The sequence below is a fragment of the Spinacia oleracea genome, chromosome 3, assembly GCF_020520425.1.
Source record: "Spinacia oleracea cultivar Varoflay chromosome 3, BTI_SOV_V1, whole genome shotgun sequence".
NCBI classification, from domain to species: Eukaryota; Viridiplantae; Streptophyta; class Magnoliopsida; order Caryophyllales; family Amaranthaceae; genus Spinacia; species Spinacia oleracea.
The window spans coordinates 1679903-1694669 of record NC_079489.1 but is presented as its reverse complement, the minus strand read 5'-3'; the positions used below and the strand labels follow the sequence as shown (position 1 = coordinate 1694669).

The 14767-nt window shown below is 35.7% G+C and overlaps 2 protein-coding genes across 2 annotated transcripts; both read left to right on the top strand.

The window, feature by feature from the left end:
* The first annotated feature begins 292 nt into the window (after positions 1-292).
* Positions 293-6111, top strand: LOC110782450 (protein mago nashi homolog 2). Its single transcript, XM_021986604.2, has 3 exons — positions 293-592; positions 3679-3855; positions 5823-6111. The coding sequence occupies exons 1-3, from the start codon at positions 374-376 to the stop codon at positions 5880-5882; spliced, it is 456 nt and encodes a 151-aa protein (XP_021842296.1). The 5' UTR covers positions 293-373; the 3' UTR covers positions 5883-6111.
* A 2169-nt stretch (positions 6112-8280) lies between these two features.
* On the top strand, positions 8281-14725 carry LOC110782449 (peptidyl-prolyl cis-trans isomerase FKBP42). Its single transcript, XM_021986603.2, has 8 exons — positions 8281-8417; positions 10285-10359; positions 10790-10972; positions 11522-11611; positions 12408-12592; positions 12694-12816; positions 12921-13073; positions 14203-14725. Exons 2-8 carry the CDS (start codon positions 10323-10325, stop codon positions 14527-14529), a joined length of 1098 nt encoding a protein of 365 aa, XP_021842295.1. The 5' UTR covers positions 8281-8417; positions 10285-10322; the 3' UTR covers positions 14530-14725.
* Positions 14726-14767: the final 42 nt, after the last annotated feature.

Below are 14767 nucleotides of genomic sequence, written 5' to 3'. Positions count from 1 at the left end.
TCTTAAACTAATATGGAGTATGAACTTACTATAATCCAATATGATACTCCGTAGTTGTTTCTTAATTCTTTTAGACGTTGTAGAATAATCTTGGTGATCTTATTTTGGTACTTATTATTCTTCATTTTGGTACCCGGTATCGTAATCGGTTCCAAAATTTGTAGACTCGGTTTGACCGGTTCCAAAAATCAAGTTCCGATTTTGATCGACTCCGATACCAGTTCTTAGTTTTTTATCGGGTACCCGTTCCCGTTTACCCGTACAAGTTACAACCAAACACTTAAATCATTTTAAACCAAAATTGCGAGAAAACCATTTCGCTCTCAAAATCGCAATATACCCAATTTCTTCAGCTAAAACCAGAAGAGCAGCAATGGCAGGTGAGGAAGACGCAGGAGAGTTCTACCTCAGATACTACGTCGGTCACAAAGGCAAATTCGGCCATGAATTCCTCGAGTTCGAGTTTCGCCCCGATGGCAAGCTTCGTTACGCTAATAATTCCAACTACAAGAACGACACCATGATTCGTAAGGAGGTCTTCCTAACTCCCGCTGTTCTTCGCGAATGCCGCCGCATAATTTCCGAGAGCGAGGTACTTTCTCTCTCCTTCATTTTTTATGTACATTGTTGCTTTGATTCGTTATAACAAATAATTAGGGTTTTGGGTTTCAATTTTGTTGGGCACAGGTTAATTTTGAAGCTCTAATTTGTAATGGGAACCCTAATTCTAGTCTTTTCTTCCTATTCCATTGCACTAGTCTGAATATACTAATTGATATGCAAGGTTTTGCACCTAGATTGTCAATCAGGTCGAAAAAAGGTCGTTAGATAGGTTAGGAATTGGGTTAAGTTTTGTTTGAGTTCATAATTTGGTATTCCTAACTTATGTCATTCGGACTGGAGTTGGTTGGTTAATAATTAGTAACAATGCAGCGGCTTCGAGTGGAAGGAAGTGATTGTAATGTAGTAAATATGCCTTTCATTTTAGCTTGGTTTCCCTTCTCCATTGCTGCTTTGATTCATTGGTAATAATTAGGGTTTTGGGTTTTAATTTATTGGGCAAGGGTTTAAATTTGTAATTGAAACACTAATTCTAGCCAATCCTTCTTATTTCGTTGCACTAGTCTGAATATACTAATTGATATGCAAGCTTTTGCACCTAGATTGTTCATCAGGTCGTTAGGTAGCTCAGGAATTGGGTTAAGTTTTGTTTGAGTTCATAATTTGGTGTTCCTAACTTAGTCATTCGGATTGGAGTTGGTTGGTTAATAATTAGTAACAGTGAAGTGGCTTCGAGTAGAAGGAAGGGATTATAATGTCGTATATATGCCTTTCATTTTAGCTTGGTTTCCCTTCTCCATTGTTGCTTTGATTCGTTGATAATAAATAATTAGGGTTTTGGGTTTCAGTTTTGTTGGGCACAGGTTAATTTTGAAGCCCTAATTTGTAATGGGAACCCTAATTCTAGTAATTTCTTCCTATTTCGTTGCACTAGTCTGAATATACTAATTTATATGCAAGATTTTGCACCTAGATTGTCAATCAGGTCAAGAATTGGGTTAACTTTTGTTTGAGTTCATAATAATTTGGTATTCCTAACTTATGTCATTCGGATTGGAGTTGGTTGGTGAATAATTAGTAACAATGCAGCGGCTTTGAGTAGAAGGAAGTGATAATAATGTAGCATACATGCCTTTCATTTTAGCTTGGTTTCCAGCCTTTCATTTTAGCTTGGTTTCCAGCCTTTCATTTTAGCTTGGTTTCCCTTCTCCATTGTTGCTTTGATTTCATTGGTAATAATTAGGGATTGGGGTTTCAATTTGTTGGGCAAGGTTTTAATTTTTGAACCCCTAATTTGAAATGGAAACCCTAGTTCTAGCCTTTCTTTCCTATTTCATTGCACTTGTCTGAATATACTAATTGATATGCAAGATGTTGCACCTGCATTGTCAATCAGGCTTAGATTGGTCAGGAATTGGGTTAAGTTTTGTTTGAGTTCATAATTTGGTAGTCCTAACTTAGTCATTCGGATTGGAGTTGGTTGGTTAATAATTAGTAACAATGAAGTGGCTTTGAGTAGAAGGAAGCGATTATAATGTAGTATATATGCCTTTCATTTTGGCTTGGTTTCCCTTCTCTATTGTTGCTTTGATTCACTGGTAATAATTAGGGGTTTGGGTTTCAATTTGTTGGGCAAGGTTTTAAATTTTGAAGCCCTAATTTGTAATGGAAACCCTAATTCTAATCATTTCTTCCTATTTCGTAGCACTAGTCTGAATAAACTAATTGATATTCAAAATTTTGCACCTAGATTGTTAATCAGGTCGTTTGTAGGTTAGAGATTGGGTTAAGTTTTGTTTGAGGTCATAATTTGGTATCCCTAACTTATGTCTTTCGGATTGTAGTTGGTTGGTTAATAATTAGTAGCAATGCAGCGGTTTTGAGTAGAAGGAAGCGTTTATAATTAGGGGTTTGGGTTTCCCTTTCATTTTAGCTTGGTTTACCTTCTCCATTGTTGCTTTGATTCGTTGACAATAATTAGGGGTTTGGGTTTCAATTTGTTTCAAGGTTTTAAATTATTAAGGCCCTAATTTGTAATGGAAACCCCAACTCTAGCCATTCCTTCCTATTTCATTGAACTAGTCTGAATATACTAATTGATATGCAAGATTTTGCGCCTAGATTGTCAATCAGGTAGTTAGGTAGGTCAGAAATTGGGTTAAGTTTTGTTTGAGGCCATAATTTGGTATTCCTAACTTATGTCTTTCTGATTGGAGCTGTTTGGTTAATAATAACAAGGCAGCGGCTTCGAGTAGAAGGAAGCTATTATATATATGCATTTCATTTTATCTATGGATCCCTTCTCCATTGTTGCTTTGATTCGTTGATAATATTTGGGTTTTGGGTTTCAATTTTGTTGGGCACAGGTTGTTAGTTTTTAAGCCCTAATTTTTAATGGAAACCCTAATTTTAGTCATTTCTTCCTATTTCGTTGCACTAGTCTGAATATACTAATTGATATGCAAGATTTTGCACCTAAATTGTCAATTAGGTCGTTAGGTAGGTCAGGAATTGGTTAAGTTTTGTTTGAGGTCATAATTTGGTATCCCTTTTGGACTAGGAGAGAGAAAGGAAAACTAAGGAAAAAGCCAATGCACCTTAGAAAAGAATGGTTAACCATCTCTTAGCCTCACTTACATTTTTAGGAAGGAATCACAAATGAAGACAACTTCAGCACTTGCTCTGAGTAAGCAGTTCAAAAAGATGGAGATAGTGTCTTTTGGATTGGAGTTGGTTGGCTACTTGTTAGTAACAAGGCAGCGGCTTAGAGTAGAAGGAAGCGATTATAGTGTAGTTTGGTTGGTTGGTTGATTGGTCATTCAGTTGTTTTAGGTCTTATAGCTCTTTGGATTTGTTGTGTTGATTTTTTTTGTTTGTATAAGCATTTAGCACCCGCTTCAAATTTAATGGGTGGTGTTACTTTTTGTTATTTGTTGGGGGGTTTTTGATTCTTGATATGTAGCAGATTGCTTGAACTGTAATAAAGGACCATTACAACGGAAGAAAAATAGAAAATAGACGATGCTTGTGATTGTGGTGCCTAACTGCCTATAGTTTCTGATGTATCACCATTCCTTTAATATTTTAAATTTTTTGTCGAAATTTTGTTTCAACTAGATTATGAAGGAAGATGATAACCTCTGGCCAGAACCTGATGTTATTGGGAGGCAAGAGCTGGAGATTGTGATGGGCAATGAGCATATCTCATTTACAACTTCAAAAATTGGTTCCCTTGTTGATGTCCAGAGTAGTAAAGATCCTGAAGGACTTCGCATATTCTACTATCTTGTTCAGGTCAGTGCTTATTATTACTTCGGTCTTTTTTAGCTTAGTTCACATATTTATTTATTTTGGGGTCCTGCTTTTAAGTATGCTTTTGGAGGTCTGTTGTTTAAAGGCTCCCTATTACTTGTTTCTTCCATTTTTAAGTGTTTGCACATAGAAATGCAGTTTTGTTGTTCTTTGAATTTCTTGCTATATATATGTGTGTTCTTTTGAATGCTTTACAAGTTTATCATCATTAATTTTCTTATCGTGGGTCATATTTTGGATGTGTTATGTACTTTTTATAGCAAGCGGTATAATTCTGGTTTAGTTGTATGCAATTGTATTCTTTAAACTATAATTATAAAGTCTATTTTGCTGGATTTTTTTTGCATTTGTATGCTGGTATTGAACGGATTCCTCACAAACTCTTGGTGGATTTCCTATGTTCTCTTTCCTTTTTCTTTTTACTTTTTATATGAGTGGTAAATTCCTAATCAAAACCTCTGATAATACTCCGCTAGAAAATTTTAGGGATTTGTCAATCTCCCACCAAGAGTTGGAACTTGGAAGTATGGACTCCATTTATGCATGGTTGCTTTCAGGTGATAGTTTGAGATCTGTAAAATTGGAATTAAATTGACACTTGTTAGATGGATATTAAATGAAGGATTGTTGACCCGCATTGGAATATTGGTTAATCTCCTCAAGCGTTGATGCTAATAGTGTGGATGTAGCCTCTTTGCATTTTGTGTCTAGCTCCTCCACTGCTATCTTTGCCTTTGATGTTAATACCCTGAGCGTTGCTGCTTACCTTTTCCCTCCAACACACCAATCTCTTTCTTTCTCTTTTGAGGTCAACAGTCACGCAAAGCCCCTCCCCCATGGCCGTGCATATGTCCATGCCCTAATTTTACATGATTTTGCAGGCCAACTAGTGGTCGTGACTGATGCAGAAGCAAGCATGATTTCCTTCGCGTACACCGGGCATGCAAGAAAGACGAATCTGCCACCTTGTTCTTGCTTGCTCTCCAAGTTTAAGTGTACTTGAAGGAAATCATGCAGGACTTATACATGTTTAGGTCGAAGAACTTGTACTGTTAGCCTCTCTGTTATTGCTGCGATGAGGCTGCTTATATCCAACCCTCATCGCCTTCTCTCACCCTTGCCCCAACAGGAGCATCTTAGAGGCTTTGGGAAATTGGGATAGTGTCCAGTGATTATTTTTTGTAATTAAGACATTAACTGAAAAATTCCAGGAGATCAATTTTGTATAGAAGGAACACCATTAACAGTGATGATCCTCTTTGCAGTGTCATTGAACATTAGGTGCAGGTTGAATGAGCTTATTGTTATTTGCTATAGATTTCTGAACATGAGATTGAGTGGAGTGAGGTAATCTGTTGTCTGCAGGAGATGATACACAAAGGTCTTTTTTGTTTGGTTCTGTTATAGGTTGGGGATAAAGGTTATCTGTTGGTAAAGATAAGGATTTGGGGTTCTGGGTAACATTGAATTGTAGGCGTTCTTGTTGCAAACAAAGAGCTTTTAGCTTATTGCTGAATGTTATGCTGGTCGGATATAAGTAAAGATGTCCCGAGGCTCGACACGGCACGAAAAAAGCCAGGCCAAGCCCGGCCCGGCACGAAGTCGTGGGCCATGGGCCGCCTTTTTTAGGAAAAAACATGACAAGGCACGACACAACTCGACCCGGCACAACAAAGCACCCTATATTTAGTAAAATTAGGGTACGGCCCGACCCAGCACGACAACCCATGTGCCATATCTTGAACTTTTCAGCCCGACACGATGGAGAGTGAGCCCAGCCTGTTTAGGCACACGACCCATGGGCTCGACCCGAAGCACGACCCGTCCCACGACCATCTTTAGATATAAGTTGTCTTTGAATACTGATTTGTCTTTTAAGTTTCTTTTTGTCCACATAAACTTTATGAAAAACTATGGCAATACTAAACTTTGCCTCATTATTTTTGCAGGACTTGAAGTGTTTTGTATTCTCACTTATCTCACTTCACTTCAAAATCAAGCCAATATAAGATTATTGGGTGTCATCTGCTTTGGTTATATGGTGGTTTGCATATAAAATCTCGATCAATGGTCGTATTGTGATGTATTCTGGATTTCTGATTAATACTTGTGCACATGTAACCGAACCTTGATGGATTCGACAATTTTCTTAGTTGAATTAGTTTGTAAGGCTTGTATCTGATTCGGAGTGGACGATTCTGGATGTTTGTTTTTTGCATCTAGTTGTTGGTAAAGTTCCCGGTTGCAATTCAAGAAATTATTTAGCACTCGATTTTTATGCTTATTTGTTTGTTCAATTCCAATAGAGTGATATGATCAAATGCCCACATAGTTGCATCTTCAGACTGTTGTCAATGCCTAATCTGTCACATAATTTTGGAATTGAGATATTGAGGTTGTCTTTGCATCTTTTTACAATTGTAAAGATAAGAAAAACAAGAGATATTAACTCCCTAAATTGATAAAGTGATCATCCCCCTTCTCTCCCTTTTCATATCAACTTCTCTAAAAGTGGCTTGGCTGGGCTTGGCCGGGCCGTCGAATTGATTAGCTAATCTTCCCCTTCTCTCCTTTTGCATGGCATTTTCTTTAAAGATGGTACTTGGGCGGACCGGCAGTGGCACAGCCCGAACCGACATGACATGAAAAAAGTACAGTCTGACACATACATGAAAAAAGCACGGCCGTACAAGAGCACGAAGTCGTGTGTTGTTGGCTGGCTTGAGCCGCATATTTTTTGAAAAACCCGATAAGGCACGATGTAGCACAACAAAACACGTTAAATTGAGTAAATTTAGACCTAGACCATGCACGACGGCCCCGTTTTCCTGTACGATGGCCTCGTATTCCTGCACGATGGCACGTGGGCTTGAGCAAGCCGCATACCTGGAGTTTTGGTCCGGCCCGACACATTACAAGCGGGCTTGGTGTAGGCTAGGCCGGGCCTGTCCATGCCCATGGGCTCGACCTGAAGATACCCTACAATTGCTAACTGCTGTACCCGGGTACAGCCAGCTCTGGCTGTACCCCCAAAACGACGCGCTCATATTGTTTGTTCATTCTTGTCGACTGTTTGTTCTTTTTTATTGTACTGTTTGTTCATTCTTATTGTATTGTTTGTTCTTTCTTGTTGTACTGTTTGTTCTTTCTTGTTGTACTGTTTGTTCTTTCTTGTTGTATTGTTTGTTCTTTCATGTTGTTTTTTAAATTCATCATCAAATTTTCATAATTGTTGTATTTTTTGTTCTTTCTTCTGGAATTTTATGTTCTTTTTATATTGTTTGTTCTTTCTTGTTTATTTGTTTGTTTATAATAATCATATGGTTAATGTTCATAATTAAACTCTTCATTAATCTTTTATTCTTTCTTTTTGTATTGTTTGTTCTTTCTTGTTGTACTATTTGTTCTTTCTTGTTGTTTTTTAAATTCATTCATCAAACTTATTGTTGTATTGTTTGTTCTTTCATGTTGGCTTTAAAATTCATCATAAAATTGTTCATAATTGTTATATTGTTTGTTCTTTTTTCTGGTATTTTATGTTCTTTTTTATATTGTTTGTTCTTTTTTGTTGAATTATTTGTTCTTTCTTGTTTATTTGTTTGTTCATGATAATTATCTGCTTTATTGTTTGTTTTTTCTTGTTGTATTGTTTGTTCTTTCATGTTGGCTTTAAAATTCATCATAAAATTGTTCATAATTGTTGTATTGTTTGTTCTTTTTCTGGAATTTTATGTTCTTTTTTATATTGTTTGTTCTTTTTTGTTGAATTATTTGTTCTTTTTTGTTTATTTGTTTGTTCACAATAAATATATGGTTAATGTTCATAATGAAATTGTTCACTTCATTGGTCTTTTATGTTTTTACAAGCGCCTATATTGTTTATTTCCAAATAAATAAATAAATGTACATTTTCAAAATAGTAAAAGTTCATTCCAAATAAATAAATAAATGTTCATTTCCGAAATAGTAAATGTTCATTTTTGTAGTTTATTTCCAAATAAATAAATAAATGTTCATTTCCAAAATAGTAAATGTTCATTTCAAATAAATAAATAAATGTTCATTTCTGAAATAGTAAATGTTCATTTTTGTACCAGTATATTAATGTTCATTTTAAACAACACAAAACGACATCGTTTTGGATGGGAGTACAGCCAGCTTTGGCTGTACCCGGGTATAGCCAAAAATTTGCGCCCTACCCACCTCTATCTTTAATCTTCTCTTCATCAATGTATATAGTAAACAACATCAAGAATCAAGTCTAACTTTCCCGCAAAGTAGAAATCGTGCAATTAACTAAAGTGGGCTTGGGCCTAACCCGGTTAGCCCAATTACCTAAACTGGGCTTGGGCCTTACCCGATTAGCCCAATTACCTAAACTGGGCTTGGGCCTTACCCGGTTAGCCCAATTACCTAAATGATGGATGAACACACTGTGGAACTGTCATTCTCACTCGCGCTTTCTCAGCTCCGATTCCTCTCACTTTCTCTCTCCTACCACCGGAACCAATTCCGGCGAATCTTCCGCCATTAGTGCCACCCTTGTAAGCTTCCCTTCTCAGTCCTCCTTTCTAATTGGTCTCTTTTTCGGAAAAAAAAACAATTAAACTTGCTTATTTTACTCTATTTTATTTGTTAAAGATTGCATTTTGATTTTGGAATTGATTTAGCATAAATTTATGTCTCCTTGTATTTGAATTATGATGCGAAACTCAATCGATTTCCATGTACTAGTTTGTTGTTCCAGAACATTAATTAGTTTGAAGTATGATTGTATGCCGTTGTGGAAATTCTCTAATTTGATACAAATTCGATTAGATAAGATCTTTGTTTAATTTGATTGACTTATCATGTTAATTTCAATGAATAATTGGTTGTTTGATTTTTTTGAGTGTTCTATTGCTGAAAACCCAACTTAAGGCTGTTAAAGGGGCTTTGAATCTAATTTGTGTTGTGAAATTCAAATTTTAGATCTTCTTATATGTGATCAAGTGTTAGAATTTGAGCAGTGGAAATTCTCTAATTTTGATACAAATTCGATTAGATAAGATCTTTGTTCAATTTGATTGACTTATCATGTTGTTTTCAATGAATCATTAGCTGTTTGATTGTTTTGAGTGTTTTATTGTTCAAAACCCAACTTAAGGCTGTTAAAGGGGCTTTGAATCTAATTTATGTTGTGAAATTCAAATTTTAGATCTTCTTATATGTGATCGAAGTGTTAGAATGTGAGCAGTGTCCTAATCTCAATTCTATTGGTAGGACTTGCTTTGATATATGCTCACATGAAATTATTGTAGTTCAATTGTGACGGATTATATTATGCTAATTGTTGTGGTGTTGGAAAGTATAAATTCGAAGTTATGGAGTATTGGCATACTATGCTGTATTGTGTTAATTTTTGAGAGTGAAATAGTTGGGTTAAAGTGCTTATGGGAAAGTTTGTGCTGAAATTGAGTCTATATTGGAGTTAGGTATAATGTGTTAGTTCTTCTTAAGATGGGTTTACAGAAAATAAAAATGAGGTTTTGAATAATTTTGGGAAACTGTTGTGTCATCATAGTAGTTATTCGTGCATGATGGTATTGAATAAAGTTATGAAATGAGAATGTGATCTTCTGGACTTGTCGTTATGGTCATGTCGATTTTGGATTATGGCTTAATGTGGTTAAAAATTAGTCTTTGACATGTTGATAAGGCGACAATATGGTCATCTTTCATTAGTATTTATATGATCTTCTGCGGAGGGGACTTGTGATGTGATGAACGCGTCGACTAATTATTAGGTTTCGATCAATGTTGAGTTTTTGACAAGGGGCTTCTTTAAATTCATTTGTAATTTGTTTTAGTTTTCTTTCTTTAAATTCTTGGTTATTAATAGTAATTCTCTGTCCCTAAATAATTTGCACAATAGGGTTTGGCATGATAATTGAGGGTAGAATATAGGTGGGGAATAAGATGTGGTAGGTGCTTTAGTAAAATTATGAGAGAATGGATGTAATTAAAGTAGAATTTAGTGGGTAGAGAGAGAAGGAAAAGGAAGGAGAAGTTGAAGGATGCAGGATAAAGGGTTGATTGTGATAAAGAAAAGGTCAATTTTTTTAAGGGGGTTCTGAAAAATATTGTGGGAAGGAGTTTATCACATGATTTGAGTTCAGCTCATTGGTTGGTCTTTGTAGCCTTGTCAATATTGTGGTCATGCCGTGCATTGCGCTGCTTTGATGCTGTATCGTGAACAAAGATTAAAATATATTTTCATATTTTTGAAATCCAAATTCTCCTTTAGTTTTATTCATTTCACCTATTTATATTTCAGGGTTTTACAAGTTCACTATTCCATATTATGCAACGATTTGTATATTAAATTGGGAATTAAGCAGAATTTTAATATGGCCTTGGTTTATTGAACAGGTAATCTAGGAGACCTTACTGTGTTTTTGTAGAGGAAAATGGAGGATGTTGTAGAGCAACAAAGTCAATTTGTAGGTAAAGATTTTTTTTTATAACCTGGGATATGTTTATGCAAGACTGCATACATCTTCATATTTTCCCTACTGGCTTCCCCTTCTCTTATCAAAAATTCAAATTGTTGTGACTTTTATGCCTAAATTAGATGAACATATATGGATTTTCCGAAGAGGGAGAGGATCCTTGCAGTTTAGACAGACGGAGTTAGTGTTTTTAGCTTTGAGTTGAACCTTTGGGATTGGGAGAATGGCAGGTTGCAAATTTCGAGCTCTATGTAGCATTTTTTTTTTCCGAAAATGGTAAAATAAAACTCTGCTATGGAGTCTGTTGAATAGATTTTCTGTGATCATTTCTTTCTAGAGTCATGTCTGCATCATCATTTAAGCAACACTGCAAATTCTTTTTCTATATCTTTCTAAACATCTCAGATTGCCAAACTTCTTTCTAGGTGAAGAAGGAGAGAGTGATATCATAACTGAGGAGGCTGCATTTGTCCGTGAAGAACCACATCAAGATGGTAATGCCCCTCCAAAACCAGACGCTGAAGTTGAGGTTCTTCACGAGAAAGTTACCAAGCAAATTATTAAGGAAGGTCATGGTGAAAAACCATCCAAATATTCCACATGCTTCGGTCAGTATTTTCTCAGCCTCCATCTAGATGTTCCGTTCTGAAAATTCAAATTGCTGCAAAATTAATTTTTACTTTGGGTTTGTATAGATGGATTTACATTCACCATTAACTTTCTTATATTACTATATTGATACGTCTCATTTAACTTCATGGGAAAAAAAATTCAACATTTGAATCTAGTTCCGGCCCCTCCCCCTTCAACTGCATAAGTGCATAACTAGTCAGTATAATAATTGATGACAACTGGATGTTAATGTTTTTAGGAATGCTTTTAACAATTTTTATTTTTTTAGTGATAACTTAAATTTTAAGTAAACTTTTGAGATGGGCACTTGTGAAATAATCTGTTTAAATTTTGTTTGGCACATTACCGTTGCTATAAGTTTTTAACTGCATGTATCAGTGTCATTTTCTTGATGGCTAGACTTACCATTTTAAAATTACAATTTCTTTCCATTCAGTAAATCAACACTTCACTTGTGAAGAGTACTATTAGTTTCTTCCTTCACACTCCTAATGTGAAAGTGACTGTTTCTCCTCTTCTAATAGTGCATTACAGGGCATGGACGGAAAGCACACAACACAAGTTTGAAGACACATGGCAGGAGCAGCGGCCAATAGAGCTAGTTCTGGGCAAAGGTAACGCTAAATACTTTGTTGGCTATGTAGTTATGTATTCATTGCTGGTTTATCAAGTACACTTGCTTCTGATGCCCATCAACCAGATAGCGTTTTGCAGTGGAAATCCGAATTAATTTCAAGTGGTGTCTATCTGAAGGCACTTCGATATAAGGATATATTGCATCTTTAATTTTTAGTGACTGGATCCAAATCGAGTTATATATGGTGAAAAACCCTGCTAGGAATTTTGGGGCAATGAATAAATGGCAGTTCTATTTGCTTGCTGGAGGTGAACACAAATTTCATCTTAGGGCACTTAAGCAGTCACTGAAGGTTTAAGATACCTGTCAGTGCTACTGTGCTAGCCTGTCTGTTTGCCTGACTAATCTTAACTGTATAATGTATAATAATGTATATTTCATATCCTTTAGTGGTCAGTTGGTCACCATCTTCCTCTTCACAACTAACCTGTACTTATGTTACAATCACATATCCAAGAGAGACAGTACCTGGTAGTGCACGCCCATGCATGTTTTCTGGTTTCTAGCTCCCTGAACTACCAAGTGTTTAACTGTTTACTGTTGATTGCCTCTTTCCTTGTCATTCTTTAAAGTTATTGAAGAAAATGTTGTTGGATGTGCACTGTTGTAGACTGTAGTATTTTCACACTCGTAATTGTAATTAAAAAGACGAGAATTGCTACAAAGTGTCTGAAAGCATTTTAGTTACAAGTCTTTGCAACAAGATGACCTTGATGATATTCATCTGGACAGTAGACTCAAATACTGAGTAGGTATTTTTGTGTCCCTTTCAGAGAAGAAAGAGATGGAAGGCTTAAGAATTGGTATTTCAAACATGAAGTCTGGAGAACGTGCCTTGTTACATGTTGGTTGGGAACTATGCTATGGGAAAGAAGGAAGCTTCTCCTTTCCAAATGTTCCACCCATGGCAGATATTTTATATGAAGTTGAACTCATTGGTTTTGATGAAACCAACCAAGTATGCTATGTTTTGTCAAATTTAAACACTTAATTTTATCTCAAGAGTTGCTTAAATTCACTTTTTGTCTTGTATTAAATTAAATTGCATCGGTGATGTAGGGTAAACAACGCAGTGACATGACGGTTGAGGAAAGGATTGGTGCTGCAGATCGACGAAGGATGGATGGCAATGCTTTATTCAAAGAGGAGAAACTGGAGGACGCAATGCAACAGTATGAAATGGTTACTTCCTTAATCACTATTATCATGTTTTTTTGTCATGGTGTTGACTTCATATTGTATCTCAATAATTAATTTGTTTCTGTTATCTCCTTGTGCATGATTAGGCAATAGCATATATGGGAGATGATTTCATGTTCCAGCTTTTTGGGAAGTACCATGATATGGCTTTGGGTGTCAAGAATCCTTGTCACCTTAACATGGCTGCATGTTTCATAAAGCTCAAGCAATATGAGGATGCCATTACGCAATGCAACATTGTGAGTTCCTTTCCCACCAAAGAATAAATTAAGCTTTCTTTCCTGATTTGGTAAAATAATGCTATTGCTTAATGCATTAAAAAGTTCTGGTATTCATTCTATTCAGTATTGGCATCATTCACAGAAGATCTAGTAAAACTCTTGTACACTTGGTCTACAGGACATCCATATTTCGATCACAGTTATTTCTGGGACAATTTGTTTATTTTGTGCAAAATTCCTTTTGTTTGAATTATATTCCCTTTATTTTCACCTACTTCAGTGCAGCTTTCCTCAGTTCAGCTTTTCAGCAGAATTGTCTATGTTTCTTATATACTACTACATGGTTGTGTTAACAAGGAGTTTAGTCTTGGAAGTTACTTTCTCTTCCTCGTGATAATATCGAACATATTGCAAGACTCAGAAAATAACATACCTACGTCCAATTCTATTCAGTTGATCTTTATGGTTTTCCGTATATCTATTTATACATATATAATCCGTTTGCATTATACCTTGGTGGATGGCACCAGGCACCACAAACCTGTGTTTGAAAGTCATTTGCATCATTGCCCTTTGGCCTTCGCAACTCCTAATGGACCAAAAACATTTAAGAAATTATGGCATCCAACTCTTCTTTGCTGTCTTTTGTATATCGTGGGTTTGAATCCTGAAGAATCACACAGAATCTACTACTATATCCTTTTCGAAATGATCTTTACACTTTCCGTTTTAGTCATTTTCATAATGTTTATTACACTTTGCTTTATTATATTTTTGAACATGAAAATTTACTACCTCACCTTTTTTACGCCATGATATTTACAATTTTTCACTTTCTTTTACTTTATTCAATTTTTTCTTCTTATACTCACCCACTTTTTTACACATTTTATCCATATTTTATTATATTCAACCAACTTTTCTACCTTTGTCTTAGTTTTTGTGCAAATAGTAACCGTAAAGATCTTTATGAAGCGGAGGTAGTATATGACTTATTTCTTCCGGTAAAAAGTCCAATAAGCAACGTCAGAATCAGCTTTTCTGATAAAATTAGGTGTATATACACATAGTAGTCAGTATAATTATAATTTTCATTTAGCCATGCCTAATTTTCACACTGAATACTTACTTGGTGGTTCACTGTTAGGTCTTAGCTGAAAATGCAAACAATGTCAAAGCACTGTACAGACGAGGAAAAGCAAGAGCAGAACTCGGACAAACAGAAGCAGCTAAAGAAGATCTTCTGAAGGCGCGTAAATATGCACCTAATGATAAAGCCGTTGCCAGAGAGTTGCAGTTGCTTGCTGAACATGATAAGGTTGTCTATCAGAAACAGAAGGAGATGTACAAAGGAATACTCGGACCAAGGCCCGAACCCAAGCCCGAGAGAACTAATTGGTTAGCATTCTTTTGGCAGTGGTTAATCTCATTATTCTATAAGCTTTTCAATAGGAAAACAGAGAAAACTGATTGATTCATGTATGAATTTCCCTGAAAAATGTAACTAACTAAATTAAACTCATGCCAGAATGAATTCGATCCGGCTGTTAAGAACTGTATTTGTAAAATCTAAATAGCAAATTACATGTTTTTTTTTCCTGGAAATGGATGTACCTGGTTATGATAAACAATACAGTTTGGTAATGGTTGGCATTGTGTTTTGCTGTTTCTGCCATTATCTTTCTCAGTTTCATATAATAGTGTGGTTTATA

Coding starts and splice junctions, on each gene's coding strand:
- LOC110782450 (XM_021986604.2), top strand. CDS start 374: ATGGCAGGTGAGGAAGACGCAGGAGAGTTCTACCTCAGATACTACGTC. Junction 593..3,678: donor GCATAATTTCCGAGAGCGAG/GTACTTTCTCTC, acceptor TGTTTCAACTAG/ATTATGAAGGAAGATGATAA. Junction 3,856..5,822: donor TATTCTACTATCTTGTTCAG/GTCAGTGCTTAT, acceptor TTATTTTTGCAG/GACTTGAAGTGTTTTGTATT.
- LOC110782449 (XM_021986603.2), top strand. CDS start 10,323: ATGGAGGATGTTGTAGAGCAACAAAGTCAATTTGTAG. Junction 10,360..10,789: donor GCAACAAAGTCAATTTGTAG/GTAAAGATTTTT, acceptor ACTTCTTTCTAG/GTGAAGAAGGAGAGAGTGAT. Junction 12,593..12,693: donor GTTTTGATGAAACCAACCAA/GTATGCTATGTT, acceptor TCGGTGATGTAG/GGTAAACAACGCAGTGACAT.